The sequence below is a fragment of the Paramisgurnus dabryanus genome, chromosome 6, assembly GCF_030506205.2.
Source record: "Paramisgurnus dabryanus chromosome 6, PD_genome_1.1, whole genome shotgun sequence".
Classification (NCBI taxonomy): Eukaryota; Metazoa; Chordata; class Actinopteri; order Cypriniformes; family Cobitidae; genus Paramisgurnus; species Paramisgurnus dabryanus.
This window is the reverse complement of record NC_133342.1, coordinates 15,367,255-15,395,236: the sequence shown is the minus strand read 5'-3', so window position 1 is coordinate 15,395,236 and position 27,982 is coordinate 15,367,255. Positions and strand designations below refer to the sequence as shown.

The 27,982-nt window shown below is 36.7% G+C and overlaps 1 protein-coding gene across 1 annotated transcript in view; it reads left to right on the top strand.

Annotated features, from left to right (window-relative positions):
* The first annotated feature begins 313 nt into the window (after positions 1-313).
* The window catches only part of pth1r (parathyroid hormone 1 receptor), a 98,584-nt gene continuing 70,915 nt past the window's right edge, over positions 314-27,982 (top strand). Inside the window, exon 1 of the mRNA XM_065267865.2 lies at positions 314-1,350. Coding sequence (XP_065123937.1) covers positions 1,276-1,350 — 75 coding nt within the window. The 5' untranslated portion in view covers positions 314-1,275. The remainder of the gene's footprint in view (positions 1,351-27,982) is intronic.

Genomic DNA, 27,982 nt, shown 5'->3' with positions numbered 1-27,982 from the left:
GATAAAATATGAATCCAAACGTTCCCCAACATTGTATTTGCATAATTTTATTGGTCGCATTACATGGTGTCGACGCGCACCGCTAAGAAATGCTCGTTTTGCCAACATAAAGTACAGCACTGAATGCGCAGCTTGTGCGAAGGGGGCGGGAAGCGCGTGTTGTCTTCAGTGACCATTAGCCAATCAGATCCCTCACGCTTTCTCGTAAGCCAATCAACGTCGTTTACGGTTCTCCGTGATACCTGCCTCTTTTTATCCGCTACCTCAATATGTACTTAGAGGTGCTGTGAGGGTTACCGACGTGTGCTACAGCTGGAGTCATTTTTGTCACTGAGGACCTCACTAAACTTTATCAAAAATACTCTGAAACGCGACAGTGACTTTTGTGGTTTTCAGCGGCGGCTAACTGACGTTAAGTGAGAAGTAAAAAGTAGGCTTGTTTTGAACAAACATTACATTTTTCTTTATATTCATCGCAGCTAGCGTGCTTCACAGCCTATGTTCGACTGTCAGTTCCACGTCTGCCCAATATTATCAGCAGGCGGTTAAATCTCTAGTTTAATGCGAATCTCTGGGTGATTTCAATTCATAGAGTAGACATTTGACTAGACACATTTCTCCTCGTTTGAATGAACTGACAGTTCAAGCGACTGCAGACTGTTTTAAGCTTTGACTAAACTGGGAAAGACCGACAATGTTTTCTTGAACTGTATAGTGTGTAATTCTATATTACACACTATATTCATTCGGATTCACCACATCGCTCCAGAAGTCTACTTTTAAATCAGTTTAGCCAGTACTTTTTTACCGTTTTGATGTGTCCTGGGAGAAAACTGGACGTTGAGTCTGAGGGACGCCGCTTTATTATGTCGCTTTTTTTACGGCAAGTCTGAAGGGAATTTTTAAAAGACCTAAAAATAAAGTCTCGGTTTCTACTCCACAAAGAATCATTTGAACTTCCTACCGCAGAAGCACAAGGACATAAATAGTTCTGACATGTGGATGTAATTTCAGAAAAAAGGCAGACAGATGCAGAGAAATAAAACTGGAGCGGGTGAGAGAGAGAGTGGGAACAGTTTGAATCGAGCCTGCAGATCTGTGTCAGCGAAAGCCGCGAGAATATATTCATAATATAATATTGCACTCCGTTATAAACGATGTGATGGAAAGACGGACGGATGAGAAATGACTGGCTCTATGACGGAGCTTAACTAGACGTAAACATTAGAGAAATACGCTGCGATCAATTTACATGAACTTTCTTTCTGCCTCGGGATGGGAGCCACGCTGATCGTGCACACTTTGGGGTTTCTCTTTTGCGGCACCTTGCTGAGTTTCGTCTATGGTCTGGTAAGTTGTACACTGCTTTCTACTTTATTTATGTTATTAAATATAATAGGAATATTAGGTTCTAACCTGAAGTAAAAGCTTACTAATGCGACTCATTTAGCTGAATTTCTTATCCAAAATGACGTAGAGAGGGAACCCCTGGAGATCTGTCAATGATGAAATATTGTTGTATAACCTACGGATAAACCTTTTATATAGAGTTTAAACCTGCAATCTTTCAGTCTCGAGCATTGTCTGTTAAGGGCTTAGGTAAAATAGTGTATACAATTACTTGTTTTGATGTTTTTAGCTCTGTCTGAATGTACAACAGGGCACGTTACGCTTCAAGGTTCACATTAGCTACTTCAAACCGAAGACAGATTCAACACCATAAACCTGAATTGCTGTTTAAACCTCTATCCAAGTACATTTACATTAGTATATAACACGTTTTTTATGCTTTTTAATGTGAACTATTCATAAGATGGAAAATTGATGGGATGCTGCTTTAGTAATACGGTTTTGTATGTGCACATATCACACTATTATTGCACACAGCAGTGAGTCTTCATGTATTTGTTGAGTGCCATTATTAAAAGGCAAGGATTTCCTTTGCCATGGTAATGGATGGTCAGTGATGTGGCAGGTAGAAGATGCTGCTTTTTACAAACTTCACATGCTTAGATGTCCACTGTATAATTAATGCCACTCTTTGGTGAAAGCAGCAATTCGACACAGCATGGACAAAAGGCTTTTCTTTGTTTCTCGCTACAGGGAAGATCACTTGCAATGTCAACAAGTCAGCACTGTATACACTTGGTCTACAATTGTATGGATTGTGCCTCTAATACTTCCAAACACATTTTCCAAAAAAACGGCACAGCAGTTTTTCTGTTTGAAAATATTCCGGCTTGTGTTGCTTGGTGCACCATCAGAAATGATAATTTAAGACACCACCAACTCAGTTGAATAACTAGTGTAATAGAGCAGAAAGGCAATTTAAACATGATGAGCGAGAAGTAGTCCAGAATAATGTATTTATGATAATAATGTTCAGCAACTAGAGATGAGCACATACGTGGCTTTTACAATTGTGGGCAGTAAATAGCATATGCATGAACAAATTAAAGCTTTACAGGTTAACAAATAAAATAAAAAAATTGTCTTTGCTTTTTTTTACACTGTTATTTTATTATTGCGTCCCCCCACTTTTTGTTGCTGGACGCTTTCAGACGTTATAAAAGCTGTATTGTTAATTGAACTCATACTCACACTGAAATTGCCTAATGTGACGGTACACAATGTAGTACTTTTTAACAATCTTTGTTATCCGTGTGTTCAGTACTATGCATACATTCCAGATATGATAAATCTGCTATATTTGCATTGTGATGTAATCCAAATTTTCGTTGACCTACGATGAGGACAGTCTAATCACAAGGAATTTAGGAAATCTTGGTAGTTATATCACTTACACTTTTTAATAACTATTTTTTTTATTTGGTTACTTCTCAACTTCCATGGCCCACAAGACAATAGGCACATTCAGACGTAGCATTTTACTTGTTTGTAAGATTCACCAGAATTATGTTATTTTGCTGTGCAATCCACTCACAACACATGACCGCAACAGCAGCAGTAAAAGTGCATGTGTAGTGCTAAAACTTGATGAAGGAAAACCTTCTTTCTATGCGGGTATTTTCCGTGACTGCATGTTTCTGGATAAATTCATAGTTATTGTTTATATGTGTAGTCAAATCTATCTTTAATTTTTTTATATATATTATCTATATTTAATATACATAAGATAATATTAATATTAATTTATGAATTATATTTATCAGAATTGAATGGGTTACCATCTTCATAGTGCATTTTTACAACTTCACAGTTTTGCACAACTTTTCCTGCAGGTTTCCTGGAGCATTACTGTATGTTAGCAAAGCAAAAGGCTGTGGGTTTGATTCCTACACTTTCAGAAAAAGGTACAAAAGCTGTCACTCGGGTAGGTCACTTGGGTTGTACCCTCTCAAAAAGTACACATACATAAAGGGTGAATATTAGTACCTCAAAGGTATATATTGGTACCAAATATAAATATGCCTTTACATAAAAAGTTTGTATAAGGAATTTTAAAAGGGTACTGTCTCAGTGACCGCTTTTAATTTTTTCTGAAAGTGCAAGGAACAGCATACTATTAATGTATAGCCTGAATGCACTGAAAGTCCAACTGGTAAAATTAAGTTAAAAGTTAGTTTACCTGCGCACAACAGAAAGATGCACAATTTAATATAACTCTAATAAATGTTACAATTTTATATATATATATAAAAAACATGTAATCATTGTGAATTCTCATTAAGTATCAACATTCATAGCTTAATAGCGGTACGCTCTAGCTATCTCTGCTTCCAGTTGCCAGCTCTCTATCAAAATAATGTTATAATGATCTAAAAGAAACCTGTTCAATCTAACTTGTGAAAAGTAATTTCCCGAGACTCGTTTCGAGATGTGTGATGGTTTGTACACCCCCAAACAACGGAGGCATTTTTACCTCCAGTTGCTTTGGGATTAATGGAGAAGTTGCCACCACTAATATGGCGGTGCTGTTGACCCAAGGTCAAGCAGCCAACGTGCGGTATAGTTATTTCTTTAATATCTATGCTCTGTGCCTCCACGGTGCGATTGTATCGTTGTGATTTATTGTGCTGCGTTATGTCGTTTTTGTCTCATAAAATCAGCAACATACTTTGCAAAAGCGTGGAAATTGTCGAGGCTGCTTTGCGATAAGAAATAAAATTCCCCCTTCCAGTTGCTTTTTTTCGCCGTAGCACCACCTGAGCTTTCTGCCTGATTCAACTTCTCCCATCTACCTGCGCAGATATCAAGGTTGCCAGGTTAAGGTCAAAAATGGGTTCCAAATTGTATGATTATGACTATTGTGTGAGTAGGATGCATTTCATACAAGATCTGGCAACTGGACAACCTTGGAATAATATATGAATGTGATTATTCATATAACGACATAGGGCCGTACAAATTACTGGAGTGTTGATGGGTATGATGTGTACACAAGGGTCCGCATACGCACTGTGACACAATTTGCGTCATCACAGCACATAATTTTTTTAAACCACACATCACACATGTGCATAAAGGAAAATGTAGTATCTCAGGAGATGCATTGCATTTTGTCGCAGTGTGCATATGTGGAAGGTCTGTGTACACGTACGAGTCAAATAAACTATACTTTGCAAGGCTGGGAGTTCAACTGTGCTTGTACATTTGCATACTTGTAAAAAACAGCCTATACTCGGTCTTAAGGTGTCTTGAAAATGAGTGGAAATCCACATCTATTGTTAGTCGTACTGGTCTGGTGTTCTCTCTAAGCTGTTCTGTCTGGTTGCCAAAGAGTTCTGGGTGTTTATAGCTCATTCTTTTGTACTTTGGGTAGTTGCATACTGACACAAGTCGCAAGAACCTGTGATATTCTGGTCCTAGATAAGGCTTAAGTCCCTCACTTAGAATGAAGTTATAGGCTATTCCCACCTGTTTTATTGTCCTCTAGGCAAAATGTCTAATTGCTTTGAAAATTAAAAGTAAACATCTGAGCACCAGTAATAGAGGCAACTAATCAAACTTAAGTGGACCAGATTTTATTATTCCCAAATGAATGCCTGAAATGTTCTGAAATCTTTGCGAATGACTCCGGTGTGAATACAAAAAGTTACTTGAGTAAGTTAGTCATTGCAGAGTCATTGCAGTCTTTTGTTATTGTAATTATCAGATATAAATATTTTTCTGATTGTGTTGTAGGACTTATTTTACATATATTTTGCTGGATACCTAATGCAGATTTTGCTAATGTCGCTGATTGCTTGATTTCTCTTGGGTAGAATGCAAAGCATCCAAGAGCACCACTTCAACTGCATATACAGTGTTTTTTATTTTCCTTACCTTTTTTCTAAAGGGCAAAGACTTGGTTGTAGCTGCAAGCTAAACCTCTCAATTGCAATTTATATTTATGTGTACATGTCACCAAGCATGCAGCCTTATAGAAAATACTGACTGGAGGACCAACTGACTCACTATATTCCTGCATTTATTATAGAGGAAGTCCAATTTGGCATGTTACTAATGCTGGATGGCAAGTTGTTAATTTGCCACATAGCTGAATGCATAGTTGTCCAGAGAATAAACAGTAAGGGCACTATGTTCACTTGTCCTGGGAGTCAGATAATGTGACATAACATCTGGGCTTCACATCCAGCCAGAATGGGAATGAGTAAAGGTCATATTGCAGGGCTTACTCGCCGCAGGTGGTGAGTCAGAGAGATCTAGCTATTACAACTGTCAATTATTGGGCATGCTAGTTATTTAAGAGGAAGACTTGTATGAAATCGAACCGATAAATCACGAAAGTGTGGGTGGTTGTAGATGTATTTCTTAGACAGTTACTGTATGCATTACCTTGAGGTACTGTACATGGGAAGTCATTATGGTAACTATATGTTTGTACTCTAAAGGAAGGTCATAATCATACAAAATTGCTTTGCAAATTGAACACCATAAAATAAATGTTTTTTATAAGGTTAAATAGCTTGCTGGTTATAATAAATACTGTAAATTAGATTTTTTTATTTAAAAAAATTAAAATTAAAAAATTATTGATCTGTAGAACTAACATGTATATTAACTCAAAATGTAAATCTTTCAGGTATGTCCCTTAGAAGTGTTTGCATGAATCTTTTAAATTTATTGAATATTTAATTTATGAAACTTAAACAATATACCAACAAACAAATCAGCAACTTACAAATTACACTATAACGTGATGTTTTGCTTAGGTTTTCCACTCGATCTTAAACATTAAATTCAGCTATAAAAAGAATACATGACCTTTATTGGTCTATATATCAGTATAATGAATAAACCATTTTAATTTCTCTAATTCATTTATTTAAAAACTGTTAACCAGACAGGCTGGCAGATAAATCATATCATAAGTGATTTTGTGAGATAATTATTTTAAAGAAGTTTGAGTTGTCTTTTAAACAGATAATTATTTGACTTTGGTTGTACTTTCTTGAAGAGTTTAAGAAAATAAGTTTGTAGACTTTGTTTTAGACTAACAAAGAAAACTTCAAAACTTCATCTTAGTCTGTGATGCATCAGCACTCGCAATTAATTATTATCTGGAACATTTGCTCAAACATTAAAAAAAGTATTTGCTTTTAAAAAGAGTTCACAGCTCATATCTTCTAAACCAAGGCACTTTATTAAAATGTTATAATATTAATGTGTGATTAAATGAATTACATTATATTCAAAGCACACTCTTTTACAAAAGTTTTACCAGCCATGCACATTATACTATTTATTTACGTTTAAAGTTTCCTATGTCCAGGACAATGTTTTCAAGATAAAAATAACTTTTTTCGTACTATCTCTTCCAGAGTTTTACCTACTATCTCTTCCAGACAAATGGGCCAATAAAGCTATAGGGAATTTCTCAACATTCAGGAAAGCGACATGAATCTTTGCGGCCACACATGCCGACAATAAACAAATTGATCCACAAGTGTTCTTTTTCCTCTCTTCACACTAAACATTCATTGACCCCTGTTCTGTTTTACCTTGTTCTGTATGCATTAAACACATGGAGTATTGCATATTGACAGTATAAATCACTTTATTTAAACAGCAGTGTTTTCAGAGTTACTAAAACAGCTTTGACCTTCACAAAGAATTTCTGCTGATTGGCCCTTCCATTTGTGTGCCCATAACTAGGTACAAATCATCATGATTGCAATCAGACGATTTTTTTATGAATTTATGCTTTATAACCTTGTGGGCACTTAATGGGAGAAGCCGGAGTGTCAGTTCTAGGGTAACAGTGTGTGGCATGACATATGGCTCTAATTGCAACCAACAGGACACTGGGAGGCATAAAATGGACCAGTAGGCAAGTGCTTTATAAACTGAGAAGCCGAATCCCGGCAGCCAGCGCTGTGTTGTGATAAACTCTTAATGAAGATGCAGTTTGCAATGTCATAACAGAAAAGTGATAGAAACTGCTTGAGGGATACAGGACAAATTAAGTGTTTTTATTTTCATACAGCCTTTGTTCATGGCCATTGGGTACCATTATACTGGATGTTGGTGGAACAAAACCCACTCACTTTTTAATACTAATGATATTATACCCACTCACTTTTTCTCTAATTTAGCGCATATGTCTGTTCACTTGTGGGCACCGTCAGTCCAATCCATTCCACAGAGGTTCCCAAACTTTTCATTTTGCGACCCACTTAGATGGGTATAATCTATACTGGGACCCATCTGCTCCAGTAAATGTTTTGGACCAACCCACAATATTTTTTTTTGCTTTACGACGCCCATGCCTTTGTGCTCAGTGTGAAACACACTTATCCCAGATGACTGATATGATTAAATGCTGAGCAACATAAATTACTTAAATATGTATTCAACCGGAATGCTTTTGTTGTGTAGATGCTCATTTGGTCGAATATGTTCGAACAACCACAAAAGACCGCCTACTCTCCACCTATTGATCTAATGTGTGATGTACCTGAACCCACAGTGTGGTCCATCATTTCTCTCGCTCGCATTTAAACAAAAGCAGAGGAATTCGCCCAGAGACCCTCCCCTTAAAGTAATCAGGACAGAAGCGATCGAAAGTGGACAAAAGAGATGGATTAAAACATCAGGTGTAAACATGAATGTGTCTCTCTCATCCAGGTGTAATCCAATCGGCCAAAATGCATTTTAATACCAGGTTTAAACAGCTCATATGTGTGTGCCCTTGATCTGAAGTGAAATTTTAAAGCATTTCTCCATCGTTATAACCTTTGTTGTTGTATTTGCAGTTGTGTCTCCAGCTTCATCGGATGGAGCCGGAATATTGCACAAAAAATTTTAACATGCATAATACGCTGAGATAATTGATCAGAATTTTATACAGTTTCGTGTTAATCCTGCACTTCTTGTGCTATTCCTTCAGATTGATTCATGACTTTTGCTATTTTAGCTTGCTCTGTTCTAGAAATGAGCTCCTTAAAGATCCAGATAATAGGTAAATATCATCACTGGACTATTTAATACGGTTAACAACTCGTGGCGCTATGAGTTATCCCTGATGTGGGCTGAAACATCAAAACAAGAAAATAGATCAATATCTGTGACCATCAAGCTGACTGCCACTAAATCAACATTCCTCTAAAAGTGCTACCTACTCCACGTTAAGTAAATGACAGTAAATGGAAAGAAGTACATCATAAAGGCGGTTTACACCTGCATTAAGATGCATTTTGGTCGATCAGGACCACAACTGGGTGAGAGAGACACATTCACGTCTACACGTGGTATTTTAATCTGTTTCTTTTTGTCCACTTTCTACCACTTCAGTTCTGATTACTAAAGGGATGGTCTGTGGGTGAGTCATGCTGCTTTTGTTTTCAACATGAGCAGGAGAAATGACAGGTTTAAATTGACGTGCACTAATATTATGTCGGAGTCTGCTGCTTGTGTTGTTAGTGCATAGAGTTTTGTACATGTAAGCTTTCTTTGATATTTCAGAGCAAATGATGAAATAAGCTCACGCGACTTTCAAACATTGCAAAATGAAACAAGAATAAAAGAGGCCCAGAACAGCTTTGGTTTTATCAATGAAAGCCTAAAGATACGGTAGCGCTGTGTGTTCACGCTAGAATTTATGTCCTATGTTAAAAAATTGTTCTCAATACATTACAAATTAGATCAATTGGCGGAGAGTAGGCAGTATTTTGTGGCTGTTCGAAATGTGTTTTCGACAACCTCTGAATGTGGTTGAAAGTGGCAAGCTCTAAACGTTATACACCATGTTTACACCTGTCTTTAGAGTTGTCCACTTGTGATCCGATTGACCAAAACGCATCTTAATACCAGGTGTAAACTTCCTCTTAAGGTGGACATTTCACAAGATTTTTTAAGATGTAAAATAAATCTTTGGTGTCCCGAGAGTACGTATGTGAAGTTGTGGCACAAAATATCATATTGATAATTTATTATAGCATGTTAAAATTTGCCACTATATAGGTGTCATCCCGGTTTGGGGTGTGTCCTTTAAAATGCAAATGAGCTGATCTCTGCACTAAATGGCAGTGCTGGGGATGGATAGGGCAGATTAAGGGGCGATATTATCCCTTTCTGACATCACAAGGGGAGCCAAATTTTAACTACCTATTTTTCCACATGCTTACAGAGAATGGTTTCCCAAAACTAAGTTACTGGGTTGATCTTCTTCACATTTTCTAGGTTGATAGAAGCCCTGGGGACCCAATTATAGCACTAAAACATAAAAAAGTCAGCTTTTCATAATTATGTCCCCTTTAATTCAAAGTGTTATCTTTGATAAAGACTATAAGAGAAGTATTTTGAACTTGTGGCTTGTCTCTTGACTGACGTGCAGCAGCGTGTATTGGCTGGAGTTCATACTGTAGCTCATAACTTGCCCGTTAATAGTGAAGGCCTCAGTTTCACTAGAGTGGTAAGGCAATACGATGGCAGTGTTTGTCTCAGGAAAAAGTTGTTTACTTGACTTCCCTTGACCTTTGGAAGGATTTTCTCTCTACATTTTCCACTCAAAGAATGTAGGAGTGTGAGTAACTCAATGCCACTTTTACAGCAAGCTTAAATAGGTGACACAGCTAACAGAGATATTTCAACGCATAGCATTTTGCCTGTCAGATTTTTGGATGCAGTCCCTGATGTGCCAAGCCATGAGTAGAAGCACTCATGCAGTTTATTTATGTATTATATATATTAATTTCTGCTGGTTGGCTACCAATGGTTCTTTTTGGGCTTTTAGTCTTAGATGCAGATTGTGACTCTTTTCCTTACAGTTCTCTTTGAAGTCATCTTATACAACTTTTTTGGTCAAGAGCAATTGTGCACGACCGTCAGCATTTGCCACAGAAGTAGAAACAACAAAAATGTACGGACTAGAGGTAGAAAGTCATATCTCGCACAACACCAACCTCGCAGCGCGTGGTGGTTTAGAGAAAACTTTCACTCTATGACAGAGTTTACCGTTATTTTGGTACAGATGTGTGAATGATATCTTACTGGAAAGAAAGACGTTACATAAGTTTACGTCTGTTTGTGTGAATGAATATCACATTTTTGTATTTACTGGTAAAGTCATTCTGGTAAATTTATGGTAATTTACCGAAATTACTGTGTGAAAACGGCTAAATATTTGAGCACGTAGAAAGAAAAATGGTGGGAAAAGGATGTTTCTCAGTTTGCATTCAAAATAATTATGTTAGTGTGGACTTACTTGAGTCAGAGTTGGTTTCTTGTGGTTGGTGTGGAAGCACTTTGTCTTGTTACAGTTATAATTGAAAGCTTTCCCATATCTATAGATTTGTTTTCCTACATGTTTTTCTACACTTGTTATCGTGTCTGGTAAAAATGATTCTTGCTGTGCGTGGACAGCTGACATGTTTCAAAGGGATGTGTATAGAAGATTGTGTGAAGATAACAATCATTTTAAATACTTTGAAAACATATCAAGATTCTTTGACAAATCGTAGGGAACTTGACAGCTGTTTGCTGGGCGTCGTTTGAGTTAATCTAAATGGTTTACTTTGGAGTTTTCCTTTTGATGCTCGATGGTATTAATGCATTAATAAATTTTCTATGTTACACTGTAGTAGGTAAAGCTATGTAGATGTTAATCTATACATTTAAATGTAACGCAGTATATAATAGCATAAATGGAAGAGATATTCAAAAGCATCGCCGTTTTTGATGACTTCAACTCAATCAGTCTGACTCAATCCATTGTGAATGCTGTCTTCCTTTCTTCAGTTTTCCTATCAATCTTCTCGCCCAAGAATTCCAGGCAGCTATACATTCCACAACTCCCAGGTTGACAGAGTAGTGTTACCATGTGAAAATTCTCGGTTCTTGCACTTTTGCGCCTCTACTCATTTTTGTCTACCAACTTTCCCAGTGCTTGTCCTTATCTGGTTGCTTTACATGTACACGTAAATTCACTTTTCATAACCATTAAATAACTTTGGACAGTATATCCAGGCGTTCATGTGAAAGAACAACTATCCGCAATCATGAGTCTGTTGTCAGATGTACAGACGTACACAACATCCTTACCAACTTTTGGCAGAAGCTTAAACTGTAGTGTGCGGAGGGCTTGAGTGAGGGGTTCTTAAAATGACCTCTACTTGTTTTTTGCTAACTTCAGGGGCTTGAGAGTTTATAAGTATGGTGTTCACTGCTCTAGGTTTTTGGAGCAAGAAATCCCTTTTAATGGAACCCAGGAACATGCTAAGCGATTCAATATTTAGATAGCAGAAAGGCGCTGCCATCCTCAAATGTAAAGTGTAGGCAGACCTAGCAAGTTATATGCTACACAATAACTATGCTTTCAGCACATGGTCAATGCCCAGATTGTAGCATGACTTTGTGCCTGAGGGAAGTGATTTGCAGGTTGGGATTGCCTGTTTTGAAATGCAGTCAGATAGGGTGGCTGTTCTTTTCCAGTGAGGGCAAGCTTATACAATGTCCCAAAAGACAAATCAGTCCAACTACCCCCAAGTGCCCTGTGGTTGAGCTGGTCCATTTACAGTTCGAGAAATTAAGGTTGCCGATTTACGCAAGTTGAGTCACAGAGTGTGAGCGCTAGTCTCAGTGACGTCGTAGCAAAACACTGGGGCTCATTTATTGACTCCAAGTTAATATATGCAGAGACCATGTGGTGTAAATGCTCTGCTATCAGTGCCACAACTTGCATTCCTGCACACGGTTGCTTACTGATGTACACAATCTGCTTTTCCTCATGAAGTCAAAGATAAACATCACACTTGGAAACACTATGGTCACACTGGGACGCTTCACCAGAGAGGCCATTCCTTAACTCTTGGTAAAGTCAACATGATTTAAAAAATGACCCTGTTTACTTTCGCAATACACATTACGGGTTACAGTATATTGTGAGTGACTCATCTGTGTGTTATTTTAAATAAACACATCAGTGTTCGTAATCTTTCATCACTTGCTTTGCCTCTGAAACAACCTTCTTTTCACTCTTATTTACCAGCCATTTGGTTTTGTTATAGTATGTAACCTTCACTTTTAATGATCCAGCCAGTTTTCATAGAAAAACACACACACACATGTGGAAAAGGAAAACACTGGCATGATGCTATACTGACCACAAATCCCTGAAGTGCAATTATCATGTTTTGTCCTATGAGACTTTTCACAAAGACTTATGCATTGCTGATCGAAGCAACAAATTAGCACTTTTTTTAATTAGCACTTTGTCTAAAATGTAATAGGGGTGATAATTTGTGATGTATGATTGGTAAATAGTGGAGGATTTTTCAAGCTGTGTAACACCACTTAACACCAGGGTGTATTGAAAGGGCCTTTCATTAACAATGTCTGTATCTGTATCTGAAGAACGTACTTAACTAGTTTTTACACTTATAATTTAAACAATCACTTATTGCATTTTTTTGCATCTGCAAAAAAACTAAATTTATAAATACAATCCTACTATAATGAGATCCTTAAATCCTTAAAAATATGCTAGCAGGTCATGTCCTGGGTCATGAAAGTAAAACACCACCTCTTGTGTTTATTTTCCCTCAAAAAGACTGAGGGTGTATTTTTGGTTTACAGAAACACTTTTTCACAGTTTATTTGTGCAACTCATTTGTTTCCTTATCGCACATCTCTATTTTGCGGAGTAAGCTGCTTGCTATTGGGTCAACATCTTTTGTTTGTCCTAGAACAACAGTTCTGTTCAACTGAAATGATGTTCTCCCATGTGATAAATGAAGTAGAAACCCTTAACCAAGTCGTAAATCTAGAAGTTTAGTTTAGTTTCCAGGTCCTTATATAGTGGGTGTGAAGCAAATTTCGTCATCACATTACGGATTTTTGTAATCGTGCGTACTTTATGCATGTAAGTCAGGCAATGGCGTACAGAATATTGTACTATGTAGCCCAGAAGATGCATTGCATTTTGTAGCAATGCACAGGCATTGCACATCTGCCTCATACCTGTCAACATTGGGATTTGAAAATAAGGGAAATTTCCTGAACCCTAAAATACCCCCATCTCCAGCCCCCCCTCCCCCATTTATACTACTACGCAAGGGAATAGATTGGGTATACTTTGTATATTTTTACAGCTCTCGCATTTGCAAGAGACTTGTTATGTTACATCGTAGGTTTACTACGTTGCATTCATTAACATCTTCTGTGTTAAGCCTTAAAGCACAAACAGCAGTGTTTCCCAACGAGCAGAGTTATAAAAAACCACGCAAACATGCATTCAGCGCGCACATCCAAATGTGCGAGTTTGTGTACCCAAGTATGCAGGAATTGTGCGGACGTGGGAGGTGAACGTAGCAAACATCAAATCCAGCCAGTGGGATTTTTTTATAGAAAGATTAAAAATACGGGAGAAATACAGAAAATTATTTAAACGGGATGATGGCGGGATAGCATGGTAAAACACGGGAAATTCCCTGGAAAAACTGAAGGGTTGACAGCTGTGGTCTGCCTACACGAGTCAAACAAACTACTGCATGCTTTCCAAGACTATGCGTTTGACACAAGCAAACGTTCATATACACATAAAAAACAAACTTCGGACTTAAGCCTAAAACCGTAACATTTAACTACGGCCAGTGGGATTTTTTATAGAAAGATTAAAAATACTGGAAAAATACAGGAAATTATTTAAACCGGGTGATGCGGGATAGCAACGTAAAATACGGGAAATCCCGGGAAAAACAGGAGGGTTGACATGGTCTGCCTACACGAGTCAAATAAACCACTGCATGCTTTGCAAGGCTATTCTTTTGACACAAGTGAACGTTAATATAAACATAAAAAACAAACTATACTTCGGACTTAAGCCTAAAACCGTAACATTTAAATACGGCCAGTGGGATTTTTTTTATAGAAAGATAAAAAAACGGGAGAAATACAGGAAATTATTTAAACGGGATGATGGCAGGATAGCATGGTAAAACACGGGAAATCTCAGGAAAAATGGGAGGGTTGACATATGGTCTGCCTACGCGAGTCCAATAAACCACTGCATGCTTTGCAAGGCTATGCGTTTGACACAAGCAAACGTTCATATACACATAAAAAACAAACTATACTCTGGACTTAACCCTAAAAACCTTAACATTTAACAGGGTGAAGATTTTAAATCATTTGACATTGAAAAGACTCAATCAATGCACATGAGTATGTACAATTACGCAGAAAAACATTTGACCTTGCCATCAAGGTTCACTTACAAGTAATTTAACCAGCTAATCAACGGGGTGGGATGTTTTGTAAGGATGAGAGACACCTCCTGATAATTAAACAGCCTTTGATTAACTCCCATCGGGAAGCTTTTCATCTCTTTGTATGTTCCTCTTTGTCTCCTCAATCAGGCACTTCATAAAAGCACTACTTCTGACCTCTGTCATTTTACAACATGTTGAACTTTTTGAACAGAACGTTGCCGTGCTTTTCAAAAGACCAGACCTTTTCAGGCTGACATTAGGTTGCTTTTAACCAAAGCGTGTCAGCGTTGCATCAGAAGGGGAGTTGTCTGCAAAGCCTTCACTTTTTACATCATAATTTTTTTCATAATTAATAATATGAAGTAATTTGACACTTTTTTCAAGAAGCTACCAATCCTCTTTAGATGACAACAGCAAGTCTTTTATCACCTTTTAACGGTCAACGGAAACGTCTTCAAGACCAGTTGTGTTTAGTTCTGACTCACATAAGTTGACAGTGGTCTGACAGCAGGCTGGGGAGTGACATAAGGGCAGCGGAGCTCCCTTGATAACAGCATGTATTTGCTTGACGTTCGCTTGACATTTTCCCTCAGTGTGGTGATACCAGGGAGTGTTTCCAACGACACTATTTGCTGCGTGGCAGTTACAGCATTCGTGTCATTTTGGCACTGGCTAATTTTTAGAAAGCCGGAGGTGCAGCTAAAAAGATGTGACAGCTAAGCATTGGCGTAGTTTTACAGTCCTGTGTGTAGAAATGTTTGTATAACTTGCGACCTTCAAATAACATTAACGTCGTAACTCAGAAGTGAGCTTCATTAGAGAATACATTTCGGTCAAAGAGGATGTTTTTATTATCACTAATTACGTCAACACTTAGTTTAACATGTGCAGCTTGAATTGAGCTTGAATTGCTTTAAATGCCCTCATTCATATACACTGACATTAATGTACAGAATGTATGCAAGAAATAAAAATGTTAACTCATGTTGCTAATTCAGTTACGCATTTGGCAGATGCTTTTATTCGAAGTGACTTTACAGTGCATCGAAGGTATACTTTTGTGTAGGTGTGTTAGGTGTTTCCTGGGTTTGAAGCCATGAGCTTTTGGACTGCTAATGCAATGCTGTACCACTGAGCTATACAGGAGCATTAGGTAATACTATCTTATCAAACTACCCTATTATCATAAGCTTATCTTTTTATTTTCTGAATGCATGCTCCTGCCTTCATTGTGAATGATTTATTGGTGCATTTTATCCCAAAGAAAAAAAATTATGATCCCGCTCTAAATTAAAGTTGGGTTTAACAAGTGGGGTTTCATGATGATCTGTGTAATTTTTTTGGTGTTGGCGCCACAAAACCGATTTACTTGTTAAAATAATGACAGGTTTTTGGAACACCCCATCATGCGTTTTCTCAATCAAACAGTAAATCCAACCCTCAAATCGTGCAATTGATTGAGCCATTATTGCTGTGTTGAGCTGATTCGGATGCTCTAGACAGCAATAATTGCAGCAAAAAGAGTAATGTTTTGATAGTCCCACAGAAGCCCAGTGTTTACACTTTTCCTGGGAAATCAACTGCTGAAAGGCTTGATTGTAGTTGTCTCTGTATATTAGGCTAATATAAGAGACGGTATTTTACTATGAAAAATCCTTACATGTCTTACATACCATAACCCATTTAAAACATTCAGTACACAAACGGCAGTATCATCACCAAACTGTATGTATGAAATGGAAATAAACTTTTTCTAATGGATGGCAAATTTATTTAGCCTATATATAAAATCCTAATGGGTTATTAACAAAATCTATGTTGCTATAGTTATAACAGGGTTGCCGCGGTGACAGAATTTTCCCACCGGTTAATCGGCGCGTCACAAACCCGATGATCCCGGTATCACCGGGTGGGAGGGGCTTATAAATGCTTATAAAAAAATTCAGTTTTTAGTGTTTGCTCTCTCTAACGAAACTAAATGATTTAATATAAAAACGACGGTGAAAGACGGTGCCGCGGTGGGCAAGTGATCTAACCGGTGAGAGGCTGAAGCACCGGTAATCACCGTTTCACCGACTATCGCGGCAAGCCTACAATCAACTACTAAGTTACAAAATCAATTATTTAAAAATTCTTTATTTTCTTATAAAGGATGTAGAACATTTCAAAACCATTATTATTAGCATGCAAATTGTACATGATTTAGTTAAATAACAGTTTGTGACACACATAATAGACCATGACCAAACTTTTTCCGCTGGTTTTCATTTATTACTGCATGACACTTGAATGGCCATTTGTACTTTCTCAGTATAGATTGAGGTTTTGGCTGGAGCTAAAGACCCTTTGCCATTGGGTCTTGCTGTCTCTTGCTGTGCTGTGCTTTTTCCACACCTGTCATCATTCATTTATGCTATTTGTTGCAGGACATCTGTCTTTGAAGAGCTTTTAGACATGTCCTCAGTCATATTTATTTTCCTAAAATGTTTAATTTGTATATCTGCCTCCCGTTCCTCTGTCCTTTGAAATGTAATGAATTCATTATGGCTCACCTGACATCTCTCAGAGTAAAAGCTTTGGAGTCTTGCACACCTGCAACGTCCTCAGTCTCTATGTTAAAAGAAGTGGTACATCTTCTCCCAAAGTGTGCATTTGTTGTAAGTAGTTGTATAGGATTATGTGTGCACTGGATGGCTATTGCAGTTTTAAAGCGTGTGTTTTGCATATCAGTCACAGATTAGATTTAGCTTTATTGTCATTTGATAGAATAAAAACACATAGAAACGGAAATGCAGTTGGCAGCACTTAACCAGATGTACAAATAGCAATGCATGTAAGCAATACGGTACGAAAGGCTGATTAGATTTAGCTTCATTGTCATTTTGCAAAGTACAAACACAGAGCCACGGAAATGCAATTGGCAGCACCTAACCAGATGTACAAATAGCAATGCATGTAAGCAATACGGTATGAAAGGCTGTGCTCTATTTTGAAATAAGTCACGACTGACAGGGACATATTTACAATACTGCACTAGCTTTGAGTATTTTATACATTATTAAATAATTGCTTTTATTTAAACATGGTCAAAAAAAAAAACATAACCAGAAAATGGCTCGTTTTGAAAAATATGTGACTGTGATGTCAAAGTAATGTGAAGCACTGCCATTGATTGAAACACTCCTGTGTCCCGCCAACCTGATCTTACGAGAATTCAAACATATTTTACAGGTTGGTTCATTCGTATTAATGTTTACAAAAATGTAAAAATATTATAAAAAAAAAACAATAACATGCCTTATCCCCAACAGCACAGGGAAAAAAGCAAATTGTACAAAATTGTACAAATGTAGTCATACGAAATAAAACAAATTAGTCACCTCATAAAATAGGTACGAATTGCCATGATGAAGCTTTAATTTTGCTGACAGTTCTGGTAGGGGGGGACAGCGAACCCAGTCTCACGGAGTTGCGTATAAATAGCACAAAGTGTAAAAATCACGCAATACATACGCCAAATTCCACTTTGGCGTGCATATGATATGCCATTCCTTCCCATTAACTTAAATGGCGCATCTGTTTTTGTCGTTATATGTATTGGTTTCTCAATTCGCTTTTTTACATTTTCGCTTGGGTTTAGGTTCAGAACAACTTTTTGTTATATAAAAATTACATCCTAACCCTAACCCCAATTCTAACCCCAACTCCAAGCGACCATGGCTTAAATATAGACAAAAACATGGAGAAACCTTTTAATTAAATAACCTCCTTAAGCAAATCTCAAATCGTACCCTAAACCCAAACGAAAATGGTTTAAAAAACAGAAAAACGTCAAAAAAAGATGCGCTGTTTAAGTGAATGGGAAGGACTGGTGTATCATATGCACGCCAAAGTGGAATTTGGTGTATGTACTGCACGATTTGTACACTTTGTGCTATTTATACGCATCTAGATGAGACTGGGTAGGGACAGCAGGTGACACAACTATGGATCATCCATATGCTTGACTGTCTAATTTCGCTTTACATTGTGGACTTTAAAGGCTATGTCCTTCGAAGGCAATGTCCTCAATTTCATAGTCTGGGTCCTTGGAAGGATCCAGTCTTCGAATTGGGACACATTTGAAAAATCATTGGGTTTAGTGGTCATAGCTGTGTTTTTTGTAATTTAGATAAATCAGAATCAAGGACTAGAACTAGGGCTGCACGATTCGGAGAAAAAAATCTAATTGCGATTTTTCTGATAAAAATTGCGATTCGCGATTTAAAGTGCGATTCATTAGTATATAATAAAAGAGCTACATCCAGGCTTGTTGTGGTGGTTTTAATAGCACCAAAGAAAGATGCTGTGCTACTGTTTATTTAAAACCTCTTAAACATTGTACCAAGTTGTCTGCAGGACTTTGCTCTTCTGCAGACAAACTTTTTTTTTATCTAAGAACATTAAAATACAATTTAACAAAAATTTATTGAAAGTTTTATTTAAAATAACATATAGGCCAATGTATTTTGGCTGTCACTACAACAATGCTTCTGACAAGCAAATGTTTAGTTTTTTCTTTTAATCATAAGACTATACTCGTCTTGTTTTACTTTTCAGGCATCTGTAATAAATGTAAATATATTAGTTATTAGAATCTATGATTTAACATAAGCAAAAAATACAAATAAAACACTGCACAGTCCTCACTGTAGGATTTTAAATGTGGAGCTGCAGAAGCTTGTTCAGTTAAGAGTAAGGAGTGATTTTAATTTTTGGTGTGTAATAAACATTTCTGACACAGAAAGCACCAGGTTACTGTCTGTCACTTTAAGACACAAGACAGCTTTAAAACTGCTCTGCTTCAATATACTGATAAACATCCAGCTGTTTATGTTCACTTAGACAAGAAAGAAAACTTAAGTTTAGTGATCACGCGTGTGCTGACTGCTCTCTGTGTGCGCGCTTCATGAACCCTCGTGCCTGTAAATATTCAAAGTGGTGCAGATGTGCGGGTGCAAGAAAGTATAATGTACCTCTTTCGTCTGCTGTGTTCCGGGCTATAAACCTGCTTATAGTCTGATGAGGCGCTTGTCATTGTTTGCGATGCATGACGAGAAACGGACGTATATACCTTTCTTTAAGTCCAACATTACACAAAAGGGAAATGTTTTCGCGCATTTCTGTCCTTTCATTTGCCGGTTAATGAGTTATAATGGGTTTTTAAAATGACTGAATCCAAAACCTGCCAACTTCATGACATTGCGCGTTGTGCAGTTAATTCCATTAGTATGCATTTCGCGATTCTGTTGGTGTTTTCCGCATCGCGGAAATCATATGGCCGTACACTTTGTTGAGGAGTTGAACTGCTGCTCGCTCATGTTTTCCTAATGGTGTTATCTGACGTGTAGTCAGCACCTCAGTGTTAATGCACTCTATTGGTTTAAACTGCATCAAACGTAAAATGCGCATGAAGCGAACTGTCAAAAACTGCGTACTAGATGATTGTTATATTTGATAGTTTTGAATCGAAAAAATCGCAGCTCTTGCGATTCGAAAATCGCATCCATTCACATCGCGATTTCGGTTCAAAAACGATTAATCGTGCAGCCCTAACTAGAACAAACAATTTTATAAATAAATAAATAGAGAAACCTTTAACCTATAAAGAAAGTTTTTCATTTTATTGCACCGATAGGATTTTTTTGGGCCGATGCCGATACCGATTTAAACAGACAACTTCTGGCTGATACCGATGCCGATATTAAACACTTGTATACAATACTATACAGTTGGTCTATTAGCTAGTTTATTTCTGCATCAAATTATTTTTACTGAACATGGATTTGATCTAATGAACATTCAACTGACCAACATAATAAGAGAGGCACAAATTAAGCTAAAACAAATATAATAAGACAACATAACAACCTTCAACGGTGGTTTTTGCTATTCAGCATTTATTTTATTAACAACATTAACTCATTTTTATATATAATGGATTTCTGTATGCATTTATTAATAAACAATCGGTATCGGCCTTTCTCGTGCTATTGCCGATATGCCGATGGTTTCAAATTCATCAAAAATCGGCCGATAAATATCGGCGGCCGATACATCGGTGCATCACTAGTTATAATATGTTAGCATCTTACATCAAGAGTGTAGCAACTACTTCAAAGGATGATGAAAACTTTCTTCTAATCCTTAATCTAACTGCTATTCTGACCGTGGATTAACTTTGCTATAATCAGCCCATGTACAGCACAAATGCACATAAACTATTGTATGCAGCAGTTCTGCCTTGTTAGATACAAACATCCACCCCCAGTCTGAGCGGTTACAAATAAATGAACCAATAAGGAATTGCAATACTCCACTTGCCACTTCACATAGCCGTTTTTTAAGCCTTAGATGAAAATCAAAATGATGCAATGGCAATGTTTAAAAAAAACATATCCCATATATTAAAAGATCTTATATAAGAAATAAAAAAACATTATTTTTAAATTAAAGGGAACAAATGTAGGAAGAGGCTTTTTTGCCCTACGAGTGCACTGTTAAGAAACACACAATGTTTCCATACCAAATTCAGCTGCCGTTTCTGAATCCTACGGTATCTGGCCAAGGCAAGTCTGTAATTAGGGAACTGAATGCTGCTCTAAGTCAGAACGTGGTTTTGCGAGCATTTCCAAAGGACAACCAGTCTTGTGGTCTGTGGTTTTTATCATCAAATGCAAATTGCACAGTCAAGGAGGAGTGGCACTGACTCACAAGCTTCATAACGTCCAGGAAGCCACTCGGCTCGAAACATTCATGTGGTGCAGTATGTCAGAAGCAACATATTCATGTCTTTTCCAGATTGTGGACACGCCATTAAAAACACGATGGCAAAGCTGTAATTTACTAGATCACTGCTCTCTGTCTCTCTCTCTCTATCTATCTCTCTCTCTTTCTCTTTCTTTTACTCTTTTTGAAAGTGCGCCAATAACAGGAAGGAAATGTTTCCCCTTGGCTTAAAGAAGGCAAATTACCAAAACGAGTAGAGAAAACAAATATGCATTTCTATTAAAAGCTTGCTTTATGGTGAGATATGTAAATAACTACTGGGATGCTGTTTTTTATCCATGTGGCTAAAGTGTGATAGGTGATAGGAAGTTTTACTTTATTACGACAGAGCAGAGATTTGACTTACTTGGACTCATGCAACTCATGTTTTACTTGCATCCTTACGGCAATGACGACTCGGGAGGAGGACACAGACTGTTGTAGATGGACAGAGAGCACCACTGATCCTATAACGATTAGTTACAGGCACTGCCAAGTTGTTCTACCCGAGTTGTACAAGCATAAGGTTTTCCCATCCATAACGAATCTATGTGTGACTTGGCATTAATGCAACGATTGCTCAAGGGTTTGATTAAACAGGATTCCTGTGATATGCCACTAATTTCTGATGTGTTCCATGAATAGGGTGCAAAAACGTGCCTGGAAGTCATATTTTTAACAAATTATTCGGAAAGAAGTTTAGAAAAGGTTTATTGTCAACCTGAAAATACAGCCTGGAAGCTGTAAACTATTTTTATATCATACTAACTTTTGCAATACTATTACAAAAAATGAGGATATATCTGAACAAAGTTTAGAACCCAGTTACGTAATTTTGTTATTTTATCTAATAACATAAAAACACAACAATTGCCTCAAGTAAACTTTAAATTGAGTTTGAAAACATTTAATGGGGGAAAGCATACAACACCTGGTATGTACACCAAAACAGCAACAACTAAATATGTTGTGCTCATATGGGTGATTCTCCAAAATTAGACTTATGAGGTGTCATGAAACATTTTGATAAGAAAAGTAAATGCAAAGTAAGAGTATCAAAATAAGAAGCATACAATTACAAACATCTCTTCATGTAATATTCTGCACATGGTTTTAAATTACATCATAAAGAAATTTTTTTACATTTAGGGGGAATATTTTCATTACCGCAACGTGTCCATGACTGGATTTGGGTTCTCTGACATGGAAATATGTTTAATTAAAAAATCTAAAAAATTAAAAGCTTCAGTGCATGTTATACCATAAACATTTACAGTAAAGAAACTTGTGGTATTTGGTGATTATTGGTAAATGTAGAGATAATAATAAGGAATTTAAATGTGTCCAAAACCAATTTTCTCATCCTCCGCAACAATTTTCAATCATTGTTAAGCCCTCAAGGAACTAACATTTTCAAAAAAAAATAGTTGGAAGGGACATAATTGACTGTGACACTCAACATGGCTACCAGGAAAGCAGTTCTTATTTTTTCTCTCCAGATAAAAGTTGAAATTTTGTTATTAGAATTTTGTCATAGTACCTAGACAACTTTTTTGTTCTCATTACCGAAACATGAGTTTGTAAATGCATATATTTAATGTAATATCATGTTGCGCTGATGATAATTTTTGATAATAATAATCTAAAAAAAATTAAATATTTCTATTGGAAATATTTTTTAAATCCTTTAAATTCAAGGGTTTTCTAAAAAATCTGATGCTGGACAGTTTCTAAGTCTGGATTTCGTGAGAATCACCCATATAGTAACTACTGTTTACTGTACATACATACATATACATAAATACTTACATAAAGAAACACCAGACACCAGAGCAATGTCTATGTCTTGTAATCATGGTATATGCAGAATAATTTACTCCGGTCCTTTAATGTTTTTTAAAATAATGCATTCAAATAATAAATAATAATGCAGTTATTTTTGAATAATTACATTTTTACATATACATGACTCTATTGCTAAACACTAATGTTGCAGTTTTGTTTATTTTTTTCAAAATGGTGTACAGTACAACACAAATGTTATGCAAGGGACAAATGATCAAAAAAGTAATGGAAAAAGTGACATGCAAGTCATAAGCTAAAACAAATCCTTTAATACTTAAACTTTAAAGGGGACAGAGAATGAAAAAACATTTTTACCTTGTCTTTGTTGAATAATGGTAGTCTACCCGCATTCACAAAAATACAAAAAGTGCTTGACATGCTAAAAATCTCAGTCTCATAGAAATTCCTCTTTTAGAAATGTCAGCCAGAAAACGACCCAATCTGAAAAACTGATGCTAGTGACATCACAGGCATCTAACTGCCCCTCCACTTTAAAGTAATTGGCTAAATTTTTTGAGTGGCAGCAAAGTCAGCCAATCAGTAATGAGATTGCAAGTTAAGCCAGTAGGGGGAGCCAAATAGGTGCAAAACCACTTGTTTAAAATCCCCCACCCTAATAGAGCTATCTGAGAAAGGTTTTTAGGAAGCTTCTAAGGCATTACAGACCCAAACAAAAATTCTTTTGTCTACATGTCACATCACAGAACAAGGATAAATACTCCGTTCAATCATTCTATGTCACCATTAAGTATTTACAGATGTTGTCGTGTAGCAGGGTGTAATTGTCATAATAAACTTTTAGTGGCTTTTGGTTTTACTTTTAGGGGTTCATGGTGCAGTATTTCCATTAGCATGCATACTTCATGCGGTAGATGTTGTTGGTTTTTAAATATGATGCACAAAAGTTTAAAAAACATATTAAACAATATGCCTCATGATGTGCTAACCAAAGCTGATGTTTGCAGTTTTGCTTCCATTGTTCAGGGTACATTTATACAAAAATGGCTGACAACCACAGTAAAGTCCACTCCGCATCAACTACACAATGTGGCTAAAAAGCTGGAGGTCACAGTTTTTTGTGCATTCCGCTTCTCAGAATTGATGAAAAAGAAAACATTTTGAAACATAACCGTGTTTGCCCATAGTCATGATGCAAAAGCTTAACCACAACTTGTTTTAGGGTGTTTAACGCCAACAGCTCTGTGGCCATTTTGCATAGCTTAGGTTGAACTAGCCAACAATGTTTATAGCCTGCCACGCAAGAATATTTACCCTTACATGCCCTAAAATGCATTGAATTTCTTTTGGCTAATAGAGCATTACTGCAGTAACTGTAAGATAGCATCATGCATCCAAGATCCGGCATACAGTTAGATCATTTAAATAAGCAGAACATCTATCAAACTTTCCAGAGCAATTACAGTTTACCAAACATTTTCTGTAATTGCTGTAGTTTTTACAGTATCATTTTCTTGTTGCTAATGCAGGGACTTTAACAAATTCCTAACACACTGTTTGTGTTACAGACATGACTGATACCTTGAATCACGCAGTTTATGGAGGATTTATGTACTTGTTTGACCAAATGCGATTCAGATTGCACTGAATATTATAGTTTATTCCTAAAACTTGCCATGGTGGTATAAGTACTATTGGCTCTTGCACAAATGCTTATGATAGGAGGGATGTAGTCAAGAGTGAATAGATGTGACAACATTGCATTTATAGTAAAAACTGATGCATACTGGAACATCGTAAAGGACCGCCTACTCACCTGTCAATCAACGACTGTGCTAAAACAAGCTTTTTTAACATTGCCGGTTATGTGCGGTTTTAAAAGAAAACAACCCTTCCCAATGGAAATATTTGTGAAGGCACATGTATTCACATGCGCAAGACAGAACTTCTTCAGTGTGTATGATATCAGAGTGTAGTGACAAAGACCATGTGATGCGCAAATATAATCCAGCTAATATAGCAGCATGACTAAAATAAATATCCCTATTAGGGATGCTTAACGATTAATCGCGATTAATCGTTAGCAGAATAAAAGTTTATGTTTACATCATATATGTGTGTGAACTGTGTATAATAACTTTGTATAAATAACATGCATGTATATGTTTTAGAAATGTTTACATGTGTATATACATTTGTATATTTATGTATAATTTATATTATATATAAATATAAATACTTAATATATAAATATTTTTTCTTAAAATTATACATGAATGTGTACATATTTATATATATACATATTTATTATAGACAATTTACACACATATGTGATGTAAACAAAAACTTTTATTCTGCTAACAATTAATTGCGATTAATTGTTTAGCATCCCTAATCCCTATTAAAGGGCACCCATTTAATTGCTAAAAACAACGTTATTTTGTGTATTTGGTAAAATGCAATGTGTTCGTGTGGTTTCACGTTCATTTTTGTAGCTCCAAATATACTGTCTTCCTGAAACGCACACATTTTGTGCAAAACTCATTGATTTGAAAAGCACTGCGTCCCTGTAAATTATATCTTAAGGGGGTACAAAACACAACAGTGTGCTGATCTATATTTGTGTTGAGTTTAAAGGATCAGGCTGAGTCAGCAACTTGAACCTATTCATAAGCTTAAAAAGTGACTCCAGATAACATGAGCTGGATAACTTCAACTCCCTTAAGCCTAAATACAGTAAGCTCAATATTAGTTGAGGTATTTCCTTGAAAACTGCTTTCCGTTTCAGAGACAGAAACAGAAGTGCTCAGCGTCATTCAAACACAGGGTGTGCAAAAACCATGAGTATTTTTACACTGTGTATTTTTCTCATTTTCTTCCTGGACCGCCTCCATCGCAGTTTAACAAAAGCAGACTGTATTTTGAATGAAATGCTGTAACTAAGAATATCTAGTGATGCACCGATCATGATTTTTTTTTATTGCCGATTCTGATTTTTTACAAGCAAATGGGTCTATTCCGATACCGATTTTCATTTTTGAAGATAGATTTGTAGGATTTCAAGATTTAAAGATCTTTTAACGCTTTAATGGTCTATTTTAAACAAAATAGGTCTGTCATTTTTAGTTTTTATTAACACTTCCTCGAATAAATCGATACAATTTTTATTCACAATAAAAACTGATTAAAGTGAACAATCTGCCAACAGGGTTTAAGATGGGGCTGCACAGTGCAACATATTTCACATGATAGCAGAAAATTGGTCAATGGCTCCATCCCTGTAAGCCTCCCGCATGAAGCTGATTTTTACTTTGAGTCCCGGGAGTTAAGCCAAAAGAGATGGAATGGTTTTCAAAAATAATTGTGAGGCGAAGGCTCATTACCTGTGATCCACCTCTGGGGAAGGCTTAATCCCAAATTATGCTCTGTATCTCGATAGAATGGCAAAGACTGATCTGTTTTCTGCAAATGATTGTGTTGTGTGGCTGGTCTCGGAAGGATACTCAATCTTTCACAATCGTGGGTCTGTTCTCCGTAATTGTGGAACACCTTGAAGCCAATGAATCATCTCTAAGAATATTGAATGTGGCTCCTGCAAAGATACAGAGTAATGTAAACCACCTATGAATGGATAATATATATATCCAATTAAAATAGCTCAGGAATGCCACAGACAAGAAGAGTCAGTTATTGCTTGTAACTCTCTAAAGGAAGTAGCAGTTGGCATGTACAAAATAAAGTTGGACTTGTTTGACCTGGCAACATACTAGTTACATTCAGCAATCATGCATCTTGACATTGCATCCTGTTCTCGTTTGGTGAGAAACAGAACCCGATGTCAAAATCTGTTAAAGTGAACTGAACATCTAGGAGTGAGCATGCATTTGGTACTGTTTTGTATGTGTTTATGCAGATGTATATTTTGTGCACAGTCTAAAGACTAACCTAAAATCGACCCATTAAATTATATTGAAATGACCCTAAAAACAGGACTTTAAGCAGCTTGGCCACATCAGAATGCAATACAGTACAGTAGCGTACAACACCCTGCATCTTTGCTACATGTCGTTTGCAATGTGTCATACATCTTATTTTCCTTCCTGGGCAAAGGTGTAAAAAAAATTCTCCCTATGGTTCTTATGTCTTTGCGAATTGGGCTTATGTGCCAGGTTTAAAAACGTGAGTGCTATTTGCTACAAAAAATTGGCTGTAAACTGAGGTTTATTTTAAAATGTTTGTGTACATTTTTGTAGCAATGTTTGCTGCGGCTAAGTTTTGTGGAGCAAAGATTTTGGGGTATTTGTTTTTTTTTAAGATTATGTGTTAAAACACGGTGATCCTGATCAGTACATTTTCAATAAACTTTTTTTACAATCTTCTCACATTTTTATTTCATTCAAGGCTCAATTCCAAGTGCAAATCACACTTTCAACCAATTTTGTGGGTGTGTTTGTGCCAGTGCTTACTTTACCTAACTTTGGTGAATTGGGTGCTAAAACAATTACAGGGTTCCCACGGGTCCTTGAAATTCTTGAAAGTTTGTGAATCGGGGGGGAATCAAGGCCCTGGGAAGTTTTTGAAAATATACATTCATAGATACATAGGTCATTGAAAGTGCTTGAATCTATTTTATGCAAGACGTTTTCTGGGGGAAAAAAATCCATATTATTCTCTGGGTAGTGTAGGAAAATATCACACAA